The 17,870-nt window shown below is 42.0% G+C and overlaps 2 protein-coding genes across 4 annotated transcripts; both read left to right on the top strand.

The window, feature by feature from the left end:
- Window positions 1,198-4,569, top strand: LOC8069741 (phosphatidylinositol-glycan biosynthesis class X protein). Of its 3 annotated transcripts, none has more exons than XM_002442404.2 (5): window positions 1,198-1,539; window positions 1,890-2,259; window positions 2,334-2,488; window positions 3,701-4,277; window positions 4,391-4,569. In XM_002442404.2, the coding sequence occupies exons 1-4, from the start codon at window positions 1,444-1,446 to the stop codon at window positions 3,950-3,952; spliced, it is 873 nt and encodes a 290-aa protein (XP_002442449.1). In that variant the 5' UTR covers window positions 1,198-1,443; the 3' UTR covers window positions 3,953-4,277; window positions 4,391-4,569. The 3 variants fall into 3 exon arrangements, with proteins under 3 accessions (XP_002442449.1, XP_021321835.1, XP_021321834.1); XM_021466160.1 differs by having other exon boundaries at window positions 4,396-4,569; XM_021466159.1 differs by having other exon boundaries at window positions 4,400-4,569.
- On the top strand, window positions 11,667-17,392 carry LOC8076631 (calcineurin B-like protein 2). Its single transcript, XM_002442405.2, has 9 exons — window positions 11,667-11,948; window positions 12,105-12,333; window positions 12,435-12,517; window positions 12,688-12,747; window positions 14,093-14,201; window positions 14,936-14,988; window positions 15,385-15,465; window positions 16,041-16,153; window positions 16,960-17,392. The coding sequence occupies exons 2-9, from the start codon at window positions 12,213-12,215 to the stop codon at window positions 17,015-17,017; spliced, it is 678 nt and encodes a 225-aa protein (XP_002442450.1). The 5' UTR covers window positions 11,667-11,948; window positions 12,105-12,212; the 3' UTR covers window positions 17,018-17,392.

The following is a 17,870-nucleotide window of genomic DNA, read 5'->3' on the forward strand; positions in this document are numbered from 1 at the left end:
ATTGTACATATATTTTGATTAACTAATTATCAAATTTCATGATTTAGCAAACTAATCATATCTCAACTGGTTAGATTACTTGCGGTGGAACTTGTCATCTTTTTAAAGTTGTTGATTTTAACTTAGGTGCTCATATTTGTTAGGATTTATATTTAGATTTAACGATACTTTTTTTTTGCATTGATAGATGACGTTCTCGTTAATAATGAGACGCCACTCGTCACTTACCAATCTCAAGATATGCTGCTCCAGTTATGTAAGAGCCTTATTTGAAAAAAAAAGTTCATGACACACACACACACACACACATATATATATATATATATATATATATATATATATATATATATATATATATATATATATATATATATATATATATTGGGCTTTTTAGTTATTTGCCACCACATGCCATCGTTATGGGTGGGTTCTTGCTATAGATGGTCATACAGCCCGAGGCACGACAGCCCGGCCTACGGCACGACATTTTGGCCCGGCACGGTAACTCGTGGGTCCGGGCCGGTGGTGCGGGCCGTACTTGGGCCGACCTCTAAGCCCGTGGGCTGGCACGGCCCGGCCCGAGTTTTAGGGGTTGGCCCGATAATAGCCCGGTACCACCTTCGCGGGCATTGCACAAACAAGTCATTTTTATGTTACATGTTTTTTTGATGTCATTTCTATAATTTAAGACTGAGATTGTGAATCTGAGAAGTTGAGAGTTGTAAAAAATTGATTGTGCCATTATGTTGGTGAAGTGATCATTGTCATTGTGTGGTTATTTTGTTTTATTTACAAAACCAGGCTATGGGCCGGCCCGACCCGCCGGGCTACGCGGGCCGGCACGGCACGAAGTCAGCCCGTGGGCCCGTGCTTGGGCCGAAGGCCAGGCACGCGGGCCGCAGAGGCACGGCACGTCAGGCACGTGGGCCAAATCGGCACGGCACGCTACAGCACAGGCCCGGCTCGGGCCCGTGCCGGTCCGGCCCGGCCCGACCCGGTGGCCATCTATAGTTCTTGCAGATTTGTCATTCCTGGTCCACATGTCAGTGACTCATATGGTCCCACATGTCATTGACACACACGTCACAAAGGTTGGTTCACTTAAGAATGGCAAATAAATAAAAAATCTAATAATATTCCAACAACCCAAACATTTTAAAATGGAGGCAGTATCAACCACAACCACGTGCAATGCCGGAAAGCCCCAATGGCCTAGTAAGTACTCCAGTCGGCCCAACCAAATTGATTGAGACGGACCAGCTCGGCCCAGGCCAGGCCCCGCCATCGCCGTCGACCAGGCCGGCCCTCCGCCGTCCGCCGCGACGAGATCCGCGCCTCCCCGACGCCGGCGAGAGCCGAGAGGGTTGCGCCCCTGCTTCTTTCTCCGATCTCTACCCACAAGCTCCTTGCGCCGCCTTCTCCTCCTCCTCCTCCTCCTGACAAATGACGGCGGGGGGCGGGCGGTGCTTGCTCGCCGTGGCGCTCGCCGCCGCTTGGATCTCCGGCGCGGCGGCCGCAGCCTCGTCGTCGGCTGAGCAGGTACGTGGGCCTGGATAGGCGCTTCTGGTACACGCGGATTTACTTGTCCGCGGTTTTGTGCGGGAATTGTGATGGTTCGTTAATTCGGATTTGCTGGAGCTGGGTCTGGAAGGGGTTTGGAAATCGTTCGGTTTTAGCTGATGCTGAATTTTACTGTACTTGTACTCTTTTAGTGCAAGTGTCGATCTATCCCAAGTTCGGCTTAAATATATGCTTGTTTGAGTTGGGTGGCCTGAGGGTAATTAGCTGTATCTCGTTTGGATTTTAAGATGCACCCTGCTTCTAATGATATTTCCGTTCTGATTTGGTTGGTGCTTATGTGGGTAAGTTTTAATTAATGCATTGCACAGGCAGACGGAAGGCAAAAATCCGTCAAATGCATGCCCTGCTCTAGGCCGTACATTGGTGATGCATATCTAGACAACACCTTGACGGGCCAGCTTGCTCAGCGTCGTGACTTAGTGGAAATGTCTGATTCTGGTGAATTGTGCAAAGGACTTGCTGAAGATGTCAAAGTGCCTGTGCTCTCAAAATTGCGCCGGCAACTGGTTGGTGAAGGTTCTCACCGCCGTTTAGTCTATTCTATGGATTTTGGTGCCTGTGATGGTGCTATGGTTAATTTTCTTGATGGCTATGATGCCCATCTGGTGATATTTGAAAAACTCCCGGATGGGGTGTTTGCTGACCCATTTGAGCTACAGCATTTTGTTGAGCGCAAAGGTAAAATCTGAATCTGAGGTAGACTACAGAATTGAGTTATTATTTGCATTCTGCTAATTTAAAAAATCTTGCAGTTTTCGTGGATGTTGCTGTTTTTGGAGACACCAATCTTGAACTTCCCACAGCTCTATCCAATCGGTCATCTGTCGAGATTCATTTTGATCTCAGGCTAATCATTTCAACCGACTGTAACCTTGAAATAGACTTGCCTCTCCATGCTAGATACCCGGTAAGGTCCTATAAACTACCAGTGGCAAAAAAAAAAAAAAAAAAAAAAAAAAAGTTGCTTTGAATTGTTTAGTTCCTGCTATCTGCAATTGAACATTACTTGTTTTTGCCTTGTAACCTACTAGTTTTGGATATGCTTCTGTACCTGCAAATAGAACATTCAGATTTGCCTAGAAATTGATTTGCATTAATGTTTTAAAAATTCAACAACTTGGTGGTGATTAGTGGTTCTTCATTACCATGATGGACATCCAACAATGCATGCCGGAACATAGAAGCTCTTATTCTTATATTGGGCCATGCTAATGCATAATAATAGTAGATATATGTCTGCCTCTCCCTTTGGCATGTTTTGTACAAACCATGGGCCAAATATATAGATAAGCTATCCAACGACTTTAATAATTTCTGTCCAGTTTTGCTTTTAATGCAAAAAAATATCTTTCCAGTTTCTATGGATTTATGCATTGTGATGGGGGCCACCCTTTGTGCATGGTACCTGTAAAGGTTCCAAGAAATTTTAGGGAAAAAATAATCCTGGCATTGTTTAGAATTCTGATGGATTACTGTAAAAATAACTTTGGTTGCAGAGTCAACTGGGAGACAGGGAAATGAGAGTTAGATGATTATATGAGTAACAAACTGAAAATGACTATTATCATATAGTTGTGCTTTGTAGGCCCTACTTTTCTAAATTAAGTTTGAGCTTCAAACGTTTGCTGCATTGTATATCCTTGTATTTTGTTCTACTGTGTACATGTCTTAATTTACATCTTGGAAAGTGTTAAAGTTGGGATACACAGAACATATTCGTACAACTGAATTATGTGATTAGGCAACTCAGGTTGTGAAGAGAAAGTTCTATTATTGCATATGATTATGATTTCCTCTTGCTAGGGAATAATAGGTGGTGGAATACTTATATATGAGATGCTCATGCTCAATGTTTAGGAGAGACTGATGATGGTCCAAGTGATGGGAAAAAGAAAAAAAAAGTAGAAAACATTATTTCCTTGTGATGATCATGTTCCCCACCTTGCCGCTTTCATGTTCTGCAATGCTGCAAACATGCCTGAAATGGGTGTTTTTCTTTAATAAAATACATGTTTCACTGTTTATCTTGGTCAACTTCTCATAGGCATATTTAGTAACAATTTGTCAGAACATTTCTGAATAAACTTAGTTGACTACTGACTGTGATGCTTATTTGCAGCCTCTTGATGCCAGTGGCTATGCCACGGTGGAGTTTGGTAACCCAGATTTGTTCCTCCAGTACAGAAAAAAGGAAATCCATTCTGATTCCTGTCTTTGGGTGATTAAGAATCTCAAAGCTGCACCCCTGGAGAAAGCTGCATGGCGGATACCCTGTGGAGATGAGGCCCACATAGGATTTGTATCTAGCATCACGTTTCTTTCAGCTCTTGTTTGTTCCATGTCCATCGTCTTAGCTGCTCTAATTTTTTGACGTCTTAGGGTCCTAGCAGGTCCAGTTTTTTTTTTCTTTACACAAATACTGAAATGCGAGACAGTAAAGTTTTCTCCATGCATCCACACGTCCTTGCAAATGACAATTTAGTTGCCATTAATTTTGCTAGCACTAGAGGAGTCTCTGAAAGTTCCATTGAATTGGAGTTGCAAACTTCCAATCACATAGAGACAAGGACCAGATCAGGGTTCCTCTTTGTGATGGAAAAGGAGTTCCAAAAGAAAAATCATTTACTTCAAGTTCAGTTCATGCTCCTGAGGCAGTCTGAGTCAAAAGCTGCAATACCCCATCGTCTCATAAGAAGGCAAGTTTTCCTCCTACTTTTTTTTGTAAAAAAAAATAAAGAAGTCTAATAGATGAAGCATCAGGCGCAAGCTATTATGCCGTGTAAATAATACAATTTTTGTTCTGTTTTAGGTAAGGCAGCTTGCGACCCCAACTCTCAGGAGTCAGGAGTGTTTGCTGTTCTGTCTTGCCTGACAGTCTGGACCTGCAGGAGGAAACCTGATTATATTGTGTTACAACATGGTTGCAGAGCAAAATGTTGATTGATACAGAATCACAAATAGTCTCATCTCAGCGATTAATTTATTTTCTTTTGATGGGATTCATGGCATCAAATTACTACCACTTCCAATACCACTGGCCTCTGTGAGGGCTTATTCATAACTAGAATAGAAACAAAGGTTATATATATTTGTCTCGGTAGTCGTTCAATGGTATGAAATTGATGCCATGGTACCAACCATTTGAGTACTCCCTCCGTCCCCGAAAGCTTTAACTTTTAGAATCTGTGTCGGTCAAACTTTTCTAACTTTGACCAACTTTATAGAAAAGAGTATCAATATCTATGACATAAAATAAGTATCTTTCAAAAATATATTCTATAATAAATTTAATGATATTAATTTGGTACTATAAATCTTAGCATTTTTTTCTATAAATTTGGTCGAAGTTGTAAAAGTTTGACTTAGGACAACTCTAGAAATTGCAGCTTTCAGGGACGGATGGAGTACTACAATGCATTTAAACCATCTGATGCATTTATAATCTTTCATTCCACTAAGTGATTTCAATTATAGACACAAAGGAAATTTTCCGATAAAGATCGGCTTGTTAAATTCCTATGGAATGGCTCGTTCCCTAGGATTTTTTAGGATTTCTAACGATAGAATTAACATCTTTGAAGTTTGAAGTTTCCTTTGTGTCAATATATCTAATTTCTATGTCTTCCATCAAGTATGAAACGTTACTAATGTCCTGTTGACTCATAATAAGTAGAAGAATAAGATCATGAGCAGGAGACATCCCATTTTCAGATAACTGATTGCCATACTGAAAACTATTATAGCATCAACTTTAGATCAATGAAGCATCTTCCCAACTTCGAAGTACGAGAATACATACTGTGCGAGCACAAACCAAATGGTCACCCAAGCAACTAATAGGTGCAAACGTTTTTTTCCCCCTTATTCCTGCGACTCGCAACTATCGACAATTTGTGTTGCAAATGTTCTTTTTCCTTATCCCTGCAACTCGCAACTATCCATGGATTGACCTCCCCCCCAGTCTCCTTTGCATGGGTTTTCATTGTAGTTAGTTTTTGCACAATTCTTAAGGTCATGTTTAGTTCCCCATCCAAAAACTTTTTACTTATCATATTAAATCTTTAGACACATACATGGAGCATTAAATGTAAAAAAAATTAATTGCATAGTTTATTTGTAAATCGCGAGATAAATCTTTTAAGCCTACTTAGTTCATGATTAGCCATAATTGCTACAATAATTCACATGTGCTAATGGCGTATTAATTAGCCTTAATAAATTCATCTCACAGTTTTCACACGATCTATGTAATTTATTTTTTTTATTAGTATCCGAAAACCACTCTTGACATATTTTCAACGCATAAGATGTGACACTCAAAAATTTTCTTTTTAAACTAAACAATGCCTAACACAATGAAGTGTAGTTCTCCTACATCTTTTAGAAAAAATAAAAGTTTTTGCATGATCTCATATTCCCCATATCTGTCAGATGTGCACCTTGGGGGGGGGGGGGGGGGTCTGCTCGGCTACTATTCCCCTTTCCCCCAAATCCGAAATCCCTCCCCATTCCATGAAGCAAAAGATCGCCGCCAAGCTTGCCAAGCCCCCCAACAGCGGCGAGGACTGCCTCAGCGTGCTCCCTAACGAAGTCCTTGTCCTTATCCTTGAGTGCTTTGACACCACCACCGAGGCTGCGCGGACCAGCTTGCTCGCACTCTGGCGTCTGCTCTCAAAGCTCCACTTTCATCTTCTCCCCGATGACGGCAACCGCATCCGCAAGCTACTCGATGTCACCACGTCACCACCATATATAGTAGTTGTAATAATACCTAAACATAAGCAGTCCAAAAATATGCAATAATTCAAATTCTAAAGAGACACCAAGTATTCTTCAATTTTCACTCACTGGCTGCCATCATAGCACATTATGTAGGCTGTTGCAAGTATTGTTGTACAATAGCTACCTGTTGTATGTACATTGTATGAGTCTTAAGAGATTTGATTTACACTGAACATAGGTGTAGATTTGATTTACACTGAACATAGGTGTACAAATGCCGTGACAAAAAAAAAGAAAAAAAAGAGGGAGTGGGTTTAGAAGCCCAATAAAAGTGGGTGATCGATTGCTATCAGGAATGCACAAGACAACGTTTTGCCAAAAAAAATGATCTAATATTTTTTTGGAAACTGCTACGGTACTCCTCTATTAGAAAGTTATATGTATCTTAAAGCAGCTACCGAATTAATTAGTTAATTATTTTCTCAATTCGAGGTATTATAACTTGGGTCCCACAAGGCCCAGCCCCAAAACGAGCCCAGCCCGGATGCAGGTAGGTGAGGACGCTGCCGGGCGCCGGCCTAGGCTTCTCCTGGTATCACCGGCCATCACCGCAGCCATCCATGGATGGCCCTCTTCACTAGTGCCACGGATGTGAAGGCAACCATGCAATCTCAGATGTTGGTGGTACTTCGTTGTGGCCTCGCGCGGCGGCATTCATGACGAAGAGGCAGCAGACGCTGCAGACCTCCTCATGCGAAATGAACGGCGCTGAACAAAGGGATTTAGAGGGGATGCATGTGCCGCTACGGAAGTGCGATTGCCGAAGTCTATTTTTTTGCCGCTACGCGATGTCGATTGGGTTTGGGCTGGGCGGTGGCAGGAACCAGGATCCAGAATAAATTACTTAAGAAAATAATTAATCATTTAATTAGGTGGGCTGCTTTAAGATATGTGCAATTTTAGAAAATAGGAGTATCGGAGCATTTTCCTTTTTTTGCAACGAGTGATCTAATAAAATTTGCAACCCAAGACTAATTATGTACTCCACTCCATAGAGGTAGGCTAACAACTTATTGCATCACTCACAAAGGGGTGGGGGGAGGGGAATTGAAGTAGTGATGAATCTGTCTCACGTACAGGGGTGCGCTTGGTTGCCGAGGAAGCATTGTCCTCTCCTCAGCTCTCATCAACGCAGATAATGAGAACTTCGCCATTTGTCTCGCTTATGCTAGCAAGCGAAAGCTAGCCTGCAGAGGCCAGGCCCTGAGGCACCTACGGTAGCTCCATTCTGCGAGGCAGACAATTAAGGCCTTGTTAAGCATTTTCGTTTTTATTTAGTAATTATTATCCAATCATAAATTAATTAGACTTAAAAAAATTTATGAAACAATTTACAAGTAATTGTATAATTAGTTTTTATTTTCATTTATACTTAGTACTTCATGCATGTGCACAAAACAAAAAATCTTGAAAAGTTTTTTTGTGTGAACTAAACAAGGCCTAAAACAAACTAGCGGTCTTGACGATCTGTACCTGCTGTCCCGATCTGAGTCTTGACGATCACACACTAATCTCCACGTCAGGGTACTTGCATTAGAGCAGGTACATAATGGGCTTATAGCCAAGCTAATGCTGATGTGGAGGAGTGAAGAGAGGAGAGAGATGATAGCTTGGCTCTTAGTTAAGCACCAAGCTGGGCACGGATGCATAGGTAGTAGTGGGCCCAAAAAGCAAATGTTGTGAGAAGAAAGAAGAAAGAAAATGTGTTTTAGAGACAAGTAGGAGACAACTTATTGTATAACTTGGCTCTAATTATTTGACTTATAGCCAAGCACTTGGCTCTATTATTGACCTTGCTCTTATTTACCGGCCTAATAATGAAAGCCGTCGTCGTCGCTCCCACGTGGCTGATCAAGACCCCCGCTCTGAGTCGCTGGCTATCCAATCCGTCGCCTCGTGTGGTCTGAATTGAATCGGCTCCAGTTTTTTAATTTTTTTTCCTCGTGTTTAGTTTGTGAATAGAAAATTCCATGACACTGTAGCATTATCGTTTGTTTGTGGTAATTATTGTCCAACCATGCACCAATTAGGCTCAAAAGATTTGTCTTGTAAATTTCGACCAAATTATGTAATTAGTTTTTATTTTTATTTATATTTAATACTTCATACATACGTCTAAAGATTCGATGTGATATAGAATTTTGAAAAATTTTAGATTTTGGTGTGGAATTAGACCTTACTGCACAGCCAACGTATGTCACGCTGTGTGGCATGAATGAACGGCACGAAAACAATTTATATGAGGCATAAATAAAACGTGGAAGGTTGACGTGTACACAAGTTGGCATATATTGTTGCGCCCGAAATGGTTGTGCGTACCAGGTATGATACCGACCTTCTTTTGTTAGAGAGAATTATCAATTTGGCACCGGAACAAAATCACTCATCCGTATATAAGACAACGGGAAAATTTCGAACTTTCTTTTTTCCCGAATACAAAAGGTTTGCACATCTTTGTATTAAATAGAAGCAAAGTTTTTTACAAAAGCGCCGTGACGCTGGCGGCAGAGGTTTGACAGGTGTTATAAGGAACTTGACCTCCCCGCGACACGTTATGCTAACTACTCCCGAACTAGACAACTTAGGTTTCGAGCCCCGGCATCGATCAAAAGATCTCCGGTGATCTTGGGCCTTGTTTAGTTCCGAAAAGTGAAAAGATTTCGGTACTGTAACACTTTCGTTTGTTTGTGACAAATATTATCCAATCATGGACTAACTAGGATCAAAAGATTCGTCTCGTGATTTACAGCTAAACTGTGTAATTAGTTTTTGTTTTCGTTTATATTTAATGTTTCATGCATGTGCCACAAGATTCGATGTGACGGAGAATCTTGAAAACTTTTTGCCTTGATGGTCGACAGAAGCTGATGGTGGCCGGGGTGCCCCTGAAGCAGCGCGCATTGCGCTCTTTTCATATCTCCCATGCTACCAAGGCGAACAAAGTGTCAGCTCCTTTACGCTTTTCTCCATGCCATCTGTGTCTCCAGCGCTCCCACCATGCCAGCAGATTATCGGCTTCGATCTGTGATGCATCGACACCAATGATAGTCAAGATGTTCCACCAGATTTGTCGCGAGAACGAACAAGAGGCGATGATGTGGTCGATGGTTTCGGGCTCCTGGTCGCATAGGTAGCAACGGTCTGCTGCCTCTAGCCCATGTCGGCATCTTCTGTCGGTCGTCCAGTGACGTCTCCTGATGGCGAGCATACGAAGATTTTGACACGTAGAGGTGCCCATGTTCCCCAGATCAGAGGGCAGCCGTAGACCGGGTTAGAAGCCGCAAGGAGTGCACGGTAGGCTGACTTGGAGGAATAGGTCACATGTGTTGTCCAGCGCCAAATGAGTTTGTCCTCGCCTTCACCTAAGGTTATTGTGGACAGGAGATCCCACAGTCTTAGACCTTGTTTAGTTCTAAAAAATTTTACAAAATAGAAATAGTAGTACTTTCGTTTGTATTTGATAAATACTGTTCAATTATGGACTAACTAAGCTCAAAAGATTCGTCTCGTCAATCCCGATCAAACTGTACAATTAATTTTTATTTTCATCTATATTTAATACTCCATACATACATCCAAAGATTCGATGTGACGGGGAATCTGAAAAATTTTGCAAAATTTTTGAGGAACTAAACAAGGCCTTAGGTACTCAATAATGGCTGGAACGATGATCCCTCCCGCGATTTGGCGTATCCATGCTCGGTTCTCCAGGCCCGCAGCGACGGTTGTTTCCTTGATGTCCCTTCGGCTAACAAACTCCAGCAGGGCCGGTGCTATGTCCTTCACAGCTTTGCCCTAGATCCAGCGGCTGGTCCAAAAAGTTGTGAACTGTCCGTTGCCGATCGAGGTGAACGTGAAGGCGTCGAAAAAGGCGGACACCTCCCTGGACGCCGCGATGGGCAGCTGCACTTAGGCTCTAGTGTCGTCAGTCTGCTTGAGCCAAAGCCACCGGGCCTGCAAGACGATGGAAGTGAGGCGCAGGTCGGGGACGCCAAGGCCTCCAAGATCTATTGGCCGACAGATCACTGGCCAAGCGACCACGCATTTTCTCCTGACTGATCCCTCCTTCCCTGTCCAAAGGAACCTACGGCAGATAGCGTTTATCTCCTGAATCGCCCACGATGGCAGCCCGTTCGCGATAATAGTGTAGATGGGGATCGCCGAGAGGACGGATTTAATCCATAATTTTGAACTTCCTTATCTAGCAACAACTTGAATATTCCTTCTGTAAATGGCACTGCCGTCCATTGTACCGGCCAAACTCCTAGTCCTTTGTATCTACTTCTCGTTTTTCTCGATGCGCTCTTTAAATCATTACTTACAAAGCAATTTAAGCAAAAATCCGTAGCAATCTAGTATATTCTACATGGGCATTCTAGAGAGGCATCATCTTAGAGGCACTTTTAATACAACTCTATTGATCTAAGTTTTATGCTCTAAACTTTCGTACAATTTGATTAATTGTTTGGCAAAATTTATAAAGTTTGACTTTTCTAATCTAACACGATTATTATTTTAAGACAGAGGAGTACATTAGTTAAAACTAAAAACATTTGACTTTTTGAAAAAATGAAAATAAGACCTTGTTTAGATCTATTTTTTTTGGATTTTATACTGTAGCATTTTCATTTGTATTTAATAATTATTATCTAACCATAAACTAATTAAATTAAAAGATTTATCTCGCAAATTATAAATAAATTATGCAAATAATTATCTTTTTTTTATCTATATTTAATGCTCTATGCATATGTCGTAAGATTCAATGTGACAAAGAATTTTGAATTTTTTTTTTAATTTTAGGTGCAGCTAAACAAGGCCTAGACCGACACTTATTTTGGTTATTTGAGACAGATTCTAGAAAGATGTTACTATCTACTAAGGCCTTGTTTACTTTCAAATTGTTTTTGCAAAATAGGAATAGTAGCACTTTCGTTTGTATTTGACAAATATTATCCGATTATAAACTAATTAGATTCAAAAGATTCGTTTCGTAAATTACAGGTAAATTATACAATTAGTTATTATTTTTATCTATATTTAATGTTTCATGCATGTGCCGCAAGATTCGATGTGACGGAGAATCTGAAATTTTTTGCCAAAATTTTTGGAACTAAACAAGGCCTAATATAATATAATGCTATATTATCAAATTGGTTATATTCCACGTCCCGGCCCCACGGGCGCGCAGCGGCGGCTCGCCGTGCCAAGAGTCACTTGGCGGGGCCCACCTCGTCCCCCGCGCGAAGACCGGGCCCACACCAATGATGAGCACGGAACGGCAACGCCGAGAGCCCCGCGAGAGAGAACACGCGCGGCACGAGCGCACACCCCACACACACACACACGCCTCGCGCGGCAGGCAGCGTACGACACCGACGGCGAAGAGAGGAAGAAACGCAGCGCCGAGCCGAACCCCGCAACCGCAACCCACCACTTCCCCGTCGCGATTTGCATTGCCCTCCGCCTCGGGCAGGCCCCGATCCCGCCGCGCCCTACCCCAAGCCCCCCGCGCCGCCGCCGCCGCCACCGCCGGAGAGATCGCGCCCCCCCATTCCCACAATCCCATCCCTCCGTCCCTCGAGGTAAACACCCGCCCGCCCAACCCGATTCTCCCTCCAGCAACCCCGCGCCGCGCCTCGGCGACCCCATCGCCTGGCTTCGGTTTCGGGACTGGTGGTTAGTTGGTTGGTTGGTTGGCTGATTGATTGATTGACTGATCTAGTGCTCGATCCTCGCAGGAGCCGGCCGCCGAGCCCTCCGCGCGGCCGTGGGATGGGGCGGTGACAGCACCAGTGAGTGGCGTGGGGGGCGGCGGGTGCGGGAGCCGGTGGCGGCGAGCGCATATCATGGTGCAGTGCCTGGACGGGGTGAGGCAGCTGCTCGCGGTCCTGCTCAAGTGCTGCGACGTCGACCTCAAGCAGCCGCGGGGGCTCGAGGATCCCCAGGTCCTCGCGAGGGAGACCGTCTGTAAGCCCCAATCCGCTCACCTCCCTCTCCCTGCTGCTTCGTTTCGCACGCACGGGGGAATGGATTGAATTGACGCCCAATCCTGCTTGTTGTTCCTGCAGTCAGCGTCAGCGAGGTCGAGGCGCTCTATGAGCTGTTCAAGAAGATCAGCAGCGCCGTCATCGATGATGGGCTGATTAACAAGGTCAGCGATGGGTGTTTGGTTCACTGCTTGGTTCTTATGTAATCTCTTTATTAATCTGTATGTGGTATGTGCAAGTGTGGATGGTCCTGTACTCCTGTTAGCATGCGTGTGCGTGTGAATTGTGATGGTCAATGCTGAGATGGCTGTTCTTGTTTGTCACCTCTGTGCAGGAGGAGTTTCAGTTGGCGCTATTTAAGACCAGCAAGAAGGAGAGCCTGTTCGCGGATCGTGTGAGTCTTAATTGTTGCACATTGTTGATTGCTGTGCTATATTGCTACGTCTTCCTATTTGCTGTGCTTTACAATTTCGTTTCTGGGAATTTTGCAAATCGATGAGAATCAGGATTGCTCGATCGTTAATGCTGTGCAGGTGATGAAAGCTATAAAAAAAATTACGGGTGGGAGTTCAGCAGAGAGTTGACTCCTGTAGTCTTTTCTGATTGCATTTGATTTTTTTTGAGGGGCTATCCAGGGTCCTATTGATATATGCTTTAGTTACCTGTTTTCTGTTAAGAATCTATTGCTATTTATGCTTTCCCACCAATTGTCTTGCTAAATGAGTGCGACCATTAGTTAGTCATGTAAGGATGATATAAACCCTTTATCTAGATATGGTTTAGGAATTAGGATCCCTCTATCGTGGCTCACGTCAATCCTGGGCCCCACCTCTGTGTTGTTTAGCACCTTGTTTTAGCCAATGTGACAAGATCCTAGTTTCGGCTATTATTTTGCTTATTCTTTGTTAATTATTAATTCATTGTGAATTTTTGTTTCAAATCAATGGACTCTCTTATTTGTTAATTTTTTTGCAGTAATATGAGTTTTGGATTGACCCCTTTCCTCGCATATTGCACATAGCACCTACTTATGTTGCAACATGAAATGCTTGCTAGTCTCCTCATTAATTCCTCACATTCGTGTGTGATGCAAATGCACTGAGCTCTAATGCTGTATATATCTGAATGGAAGTTGAGCGTGCGTACTGCTTATGTGAATAAATTTTGTATGACTTGTCTAGATTGGTTTCTGTAGAAATGCCCTATATCTTATGCCATGCAATGCCTGCGCTGTGTTGCATTACACAATGCATATGCATGTACTTCTGTATGATTTCTTTATTTCAGAATGCTCATATGTCACAGATATAGTGCTGTTATATATCTAAATATACTCTGAATTCGTACTTAGACAAATGAGTTTTTTGGTTACTAGTCTATAATGCATCAGTATTCAGTAGGAATGGCATACATGTCTTTTTTTGGCTCGACTGACATGCTTCTGTTTTTTCTTTTTTTTTTGTGTGTGTGTGTGGGGGGGGGGGGGGGGAGGAGGTTGTTGCCTTTCATAATTCTTGTGTGTTGTGAGCAAAATGACTCTCTGTGCATATCACTTGATACTTGAAGCTATTCAAATAGGATACTTATGATCCAATTATGTATCAATTGAAGCTAGGATGTTTAGAACCATGTTTTGTGTGGAAAAGTTAGCTGCACAAAAAAATGTGGATCCCTGATCTTGCTTTTGGCTACTGATATAAAAGTAAATCATGTCCTTAATATTTTTTCGTTCCTTGCAGGTATTTGATTTGTTTGACACAAAACACAATGGAATTTTAGGATTTGAAGAATTTGCTCGTGCTCTCTCAGTATTTCATCCTAATGCTCCCGTTGATGAAAAAATTGACTGTGAGCTCCTGCGTTTTGTAAATTGATAATTTGGCTCTCCACTATAAATGTTAATCTAACTTCTATTATACGTGTTTGGCCTAATAGTCAGTTGGTCACAGGAGCCTTACTGCCTTAGTAGCACTGCTTTTTTCTGCATCAATCCTGGGCCCACCTGTGTTGTTTAGCACCTTTTTTAAGCCAAAATGACAATATCCCATGGGCCACCTGTGTCACTTTCAGCGAGACGCACACGGCTGTAGCCTGTAGGCATGTGTCCTGGGCGCTCAGTGGCATGTCTAGGGCAGCCAGCCTTCAGGGTGTTTCTCAGCCTGTGTGAGAAATTTCTTCTTAATACAATGCCGCAGGGGTGGTCTTTCCCCAGCTGGTACCAGCTTGTCACAAGTTATACCGGTTGTAGTGTGCTTGGGGGTCTCCCCTTGCCAGGCTGCGTTCAAATCCTGGTACAGCTTCTTATTGCAGTGCCCACCCTGTGCTCAAGTTTTTTTGTCTTTCCGGCGCAGGTTGAGGGATAATTCATGACAATAACTTGAAGCTTATTTAAAATACCATTCCAAATTTTGGATGTACTTGGATTCACTAATGTGTAGTCTATTCAACATTCTTTAGTAATATACTGAGTTTATGGTAAAGCTGAAGTTTAACAAACTTATTTTATGTAGTGCTCCTGCTTTTCCACTTGTATTTTTTTAACGCTAAATTCTGAAGGAAAAAATCATGTATCGTTACTGCAGTTTCATTCCGGCTGTATGATCTCAAGCAGCAAGGCTACATTGAGAGACAAGAGGTATGGAACTGTGGATAGTATTGCTGCCAAAGGTTTTTACATGGTAGGAGTTAGCTTTTATGTACATTGGCCGACCCAAATATGGTAATATCATTAAAATCTTATATTATGGGGTAGCAGCAGTAGCGTTGGTAATGCCAATTGATTTAATAGCTTGATATAGGTGAACTCTCAGTTGTCTTTGTGGCATATTGTATTAGTAGGTTTTTTCCCCTTAAGTAATGACCAAATGAAAATCATACCTGCCGCGTGTTCAATTTTCAAGAACTGATTTCTTTTGATTGAATTGTTTCCTTTTCTTTTCTGAAGTACTTCTCTTCATAAGAAATGTCATCTTTGGATTGAATTATGCCCTTTTTTGTCTAGCCTTAATGGTTTATTGCGTTTGGCTTTCAGGTTAAGCAGATGGTTGTTGCGACACTTGCTGAGTCAGGGATGAATCTTTCAGATGAAATTGTAGAGAGTATAATTGACAAGGTTTGCTGAAGTTGTGCATTTATGTTATGGTATATCCAATTTATCTGTATAGTGTAGTGCTCCTCCAGTGAGCTTTATATGATGTTTCAGACAGCAAGTTTGACCTGAAACGTCTCAGAATGTTGTGCCTCTTCCTCTGTTCAACTACATAATACCGTTTCATACATACATTTCCAATAGAGTATTTGCGAGCATTATATTAAACTGAGGGGAGGCTGGTAAACATTTATCAAATTGTGAGACACGTGCCATGTCTTTCTTGTTTATTTGAGTCCAGGATATGATGCAGTAGGCAAATGTAATTGGACGTACCATTCCACCACTTTTGGTTACTGTTTGGTGCATCCTTCGAGAAAGTGCATTAGTGCTTTTCTCTGTTTTTCTACAGTCACTTGCGTCAAGAATCAAGATCACAAGATGTCAATTCCATGAATGTATCTTGTTTCTTTCTTGCTGCATTGTTCCCTGTTGTTGTATGGCTTCAGTGGGTTTGGCATGAGAAATAATCAGATTGTCATCCTCTTGCTTGTTGATATCAAATTCCCTCGCTCATTTTGTTTCTTTGTCATTATAAGACATTTGAGGAGGCAGACACAAAGCATGACGGAAGAATTGACAAGGAAGAGTGGCGCAGTCTAGTCATTCGGCATCCATCTCTGCTCAAGAACATGACTCTTCAGTACCTCAAGTAAGGAACCTTCTTGGCTGTATGTATTGCTTGCCAAACTGTCATATTATTTTATGTAGTTTTGTCCTTTTTTGCTTGATCTTAAGAAGTCTGGGTATAATGCTCTTTGCTCTAACTTAAATTTTTATATGGCTCCTTTCCCTTAGCTAAAATATCATGTTGTAATGCTTCAAAAATTCAGTTTAAAATTCACCTTTGATGTTTAGATTCCAAAAACACAGTATCACTCTCAGCGCATGATGAACAATGTCAGATTGACTGCTTGTCTATTTTGTTTCTTGACATCTATGGTGAATTTCAAACTGTATTGTTGCAACGAAACCTAACTTTATCTGTACTACAAATGTTTTTTTTCAAACATTGGCGCCAGTCTCTCACCCCCCTCCTCGTCCTCCTCCCCCGCGAGCGCCAAATATGCATTGGTTAAGGAGTAATAAGATTTGTGATGCACAATTTGGTGTTAAGCATTCAATATCATTCTGAGGAAAACAATACAATGTTGTAGTGTAGTGAGGCATGCAACTGAAATGCAATAAATCAGGATTGCAACTGGCTTGCTACTGTTGACGAACTTCAAAATTGTTTATGTTTCTATTAGGAAATATGCTGAATGAGTTTTGGGGAAGGCAAACCACTGTCTAAGAACTTGTCAGAGAAGCATCAGGCTCATAGTATTAAAAAATGCATCATGCTTTAAATTAACCTGTCCTTTTCTAGTTTCTGTATTGGATGCTGTCAGTTCATAGTAGAGATCGCCATTGCCTTCTTGAGATATCTCACAAGTTTGCATTGCTATAATTGGACAGGGACATTACCACTACATTTCCAAGCTTTGTCTTTCACTCTCAAGTCGATGATAACTGAGATTCATGGGATTATTTTGACAAGAAACATCAGAAGATATGCTCGTGGGTTTCTGATATGGTTTTCATTTTTTAATATTGGGTTGTTGGATTGGCCGAGATTGTAGTGCTCCGAAGTATGTTGCATACTGGATTCGAGAACTCGAATCTTTTTTTCAACCTTTTTTCTTTCATTTGCATGTCTGGATGCGCTTGGAAAAGATATGTAGTATATGCCCAATGTTCCCCTTTTTTGATCTTTTGGCTGGCCCGCAATCGGATCCAGTTCTTAGAATCTTCTGTCTTCTGTACAGGAATGGAAACAGCGGTTTAAGGATTTGTATTGTGCTTGGACTTCTTTTAAGTAGTGGCTCGAGCAGAAATATTTTTGGTTGAAGCTGTGTACTTGTGTGCTTCCATTAGTTTTCCAAAATATATATGGTTTTTTTTTTCTGAAATTCATTCTTTTCTCCTATTATTTCTCCAAGCATTTCAGTTTGTCTCATGCTTTTTTTTCTGAGTTGACAGATATTTTCATGGTGCATATATGCATATTCCATGGAACGATATTATATATTGGATCATGTGAATTCAAGTGTCTGTATTCTCCAAAATGTATATGTTGTGTACAATCGAATTCAACCTGCAACCACAGAACCTTTAGCGGTAACACACGCCTCTCGTTTCATCCCCATCCAGACCGAGCGATTAACAAGCAATAAGAGTAGAATCGAGCTGGAGATGGATGAAACAAGTGGGCAATGGAGGAATTGAGTGAGCGACGGCACGGAAGAAACACGACGTGGCGTTGCCTTGCATTTACCTTTCTTGGTAACCCTGGACTGCTACGACAATTAAGCAATGGCCTAACATCA

This window comes from Sorghum bicolor, chromosome 8 (genome assembly GCF_000003195.3).
Source record: "Sorghum bicolor cultivar BTx623 chromosome 8, Sorghum_bicolor_NCBIv3, whole genome shotgun sequence".
NCBI lineage: Eukaryota > Viridiplantae > Streptophyta > Magnoliopsida > Poales > Poaceae > Sorghum > Sorghum bicolor.

Excerpts from the sequence above, each read along its gene's own strand:
- LOC8069741 (XM_002442404.2), top strand. The coding sequence starts at position 1,444 with ATGACGGCGGGGGGCGGGCGGTGCTTGCTCGCCGTGGCGCTCGCCGCC. Across the intron at positions 1,540-1,889 it reads CCTCGTCGTCGGCTGAGCAG|GCAGACGGAAGGCAAAAATC; the intron begins GTACGTGGGCCT and ends TGCATTGCACAG. Across the intron at positions 2,260-2,333 it reads GCATTTTGTTGAGCGCAAAG|TTTTCGTGGATGTTGCTGTT; the intron begins GTAAAATCTGAA and ends AAAATCTTGCAG.
- LOC8076631 (XM_002442405.2), top strand. The coding sequence starts at position 12,213 with ATGGTGCAGTGCCTGGACGGGGTGAGGCAGCTGCTCGCGGTCCTGCTC. Across the intron at positions 12,518-12,687 it reads ATGATGGGCTGATTAACAAG|GAGGAGTTTCAGTTGGCGCT; the intron begins GTCAGCGATGGG and ends ACCTCTGTGCAG. Across the intron at positions 14,989-15,384 it reads GCTACATTGAGAGACAAGAG|GTTAAGCAGATGGTTGTTGC; the intron begins GTATGGAACTGT and ends TTTGGCTTTCAG.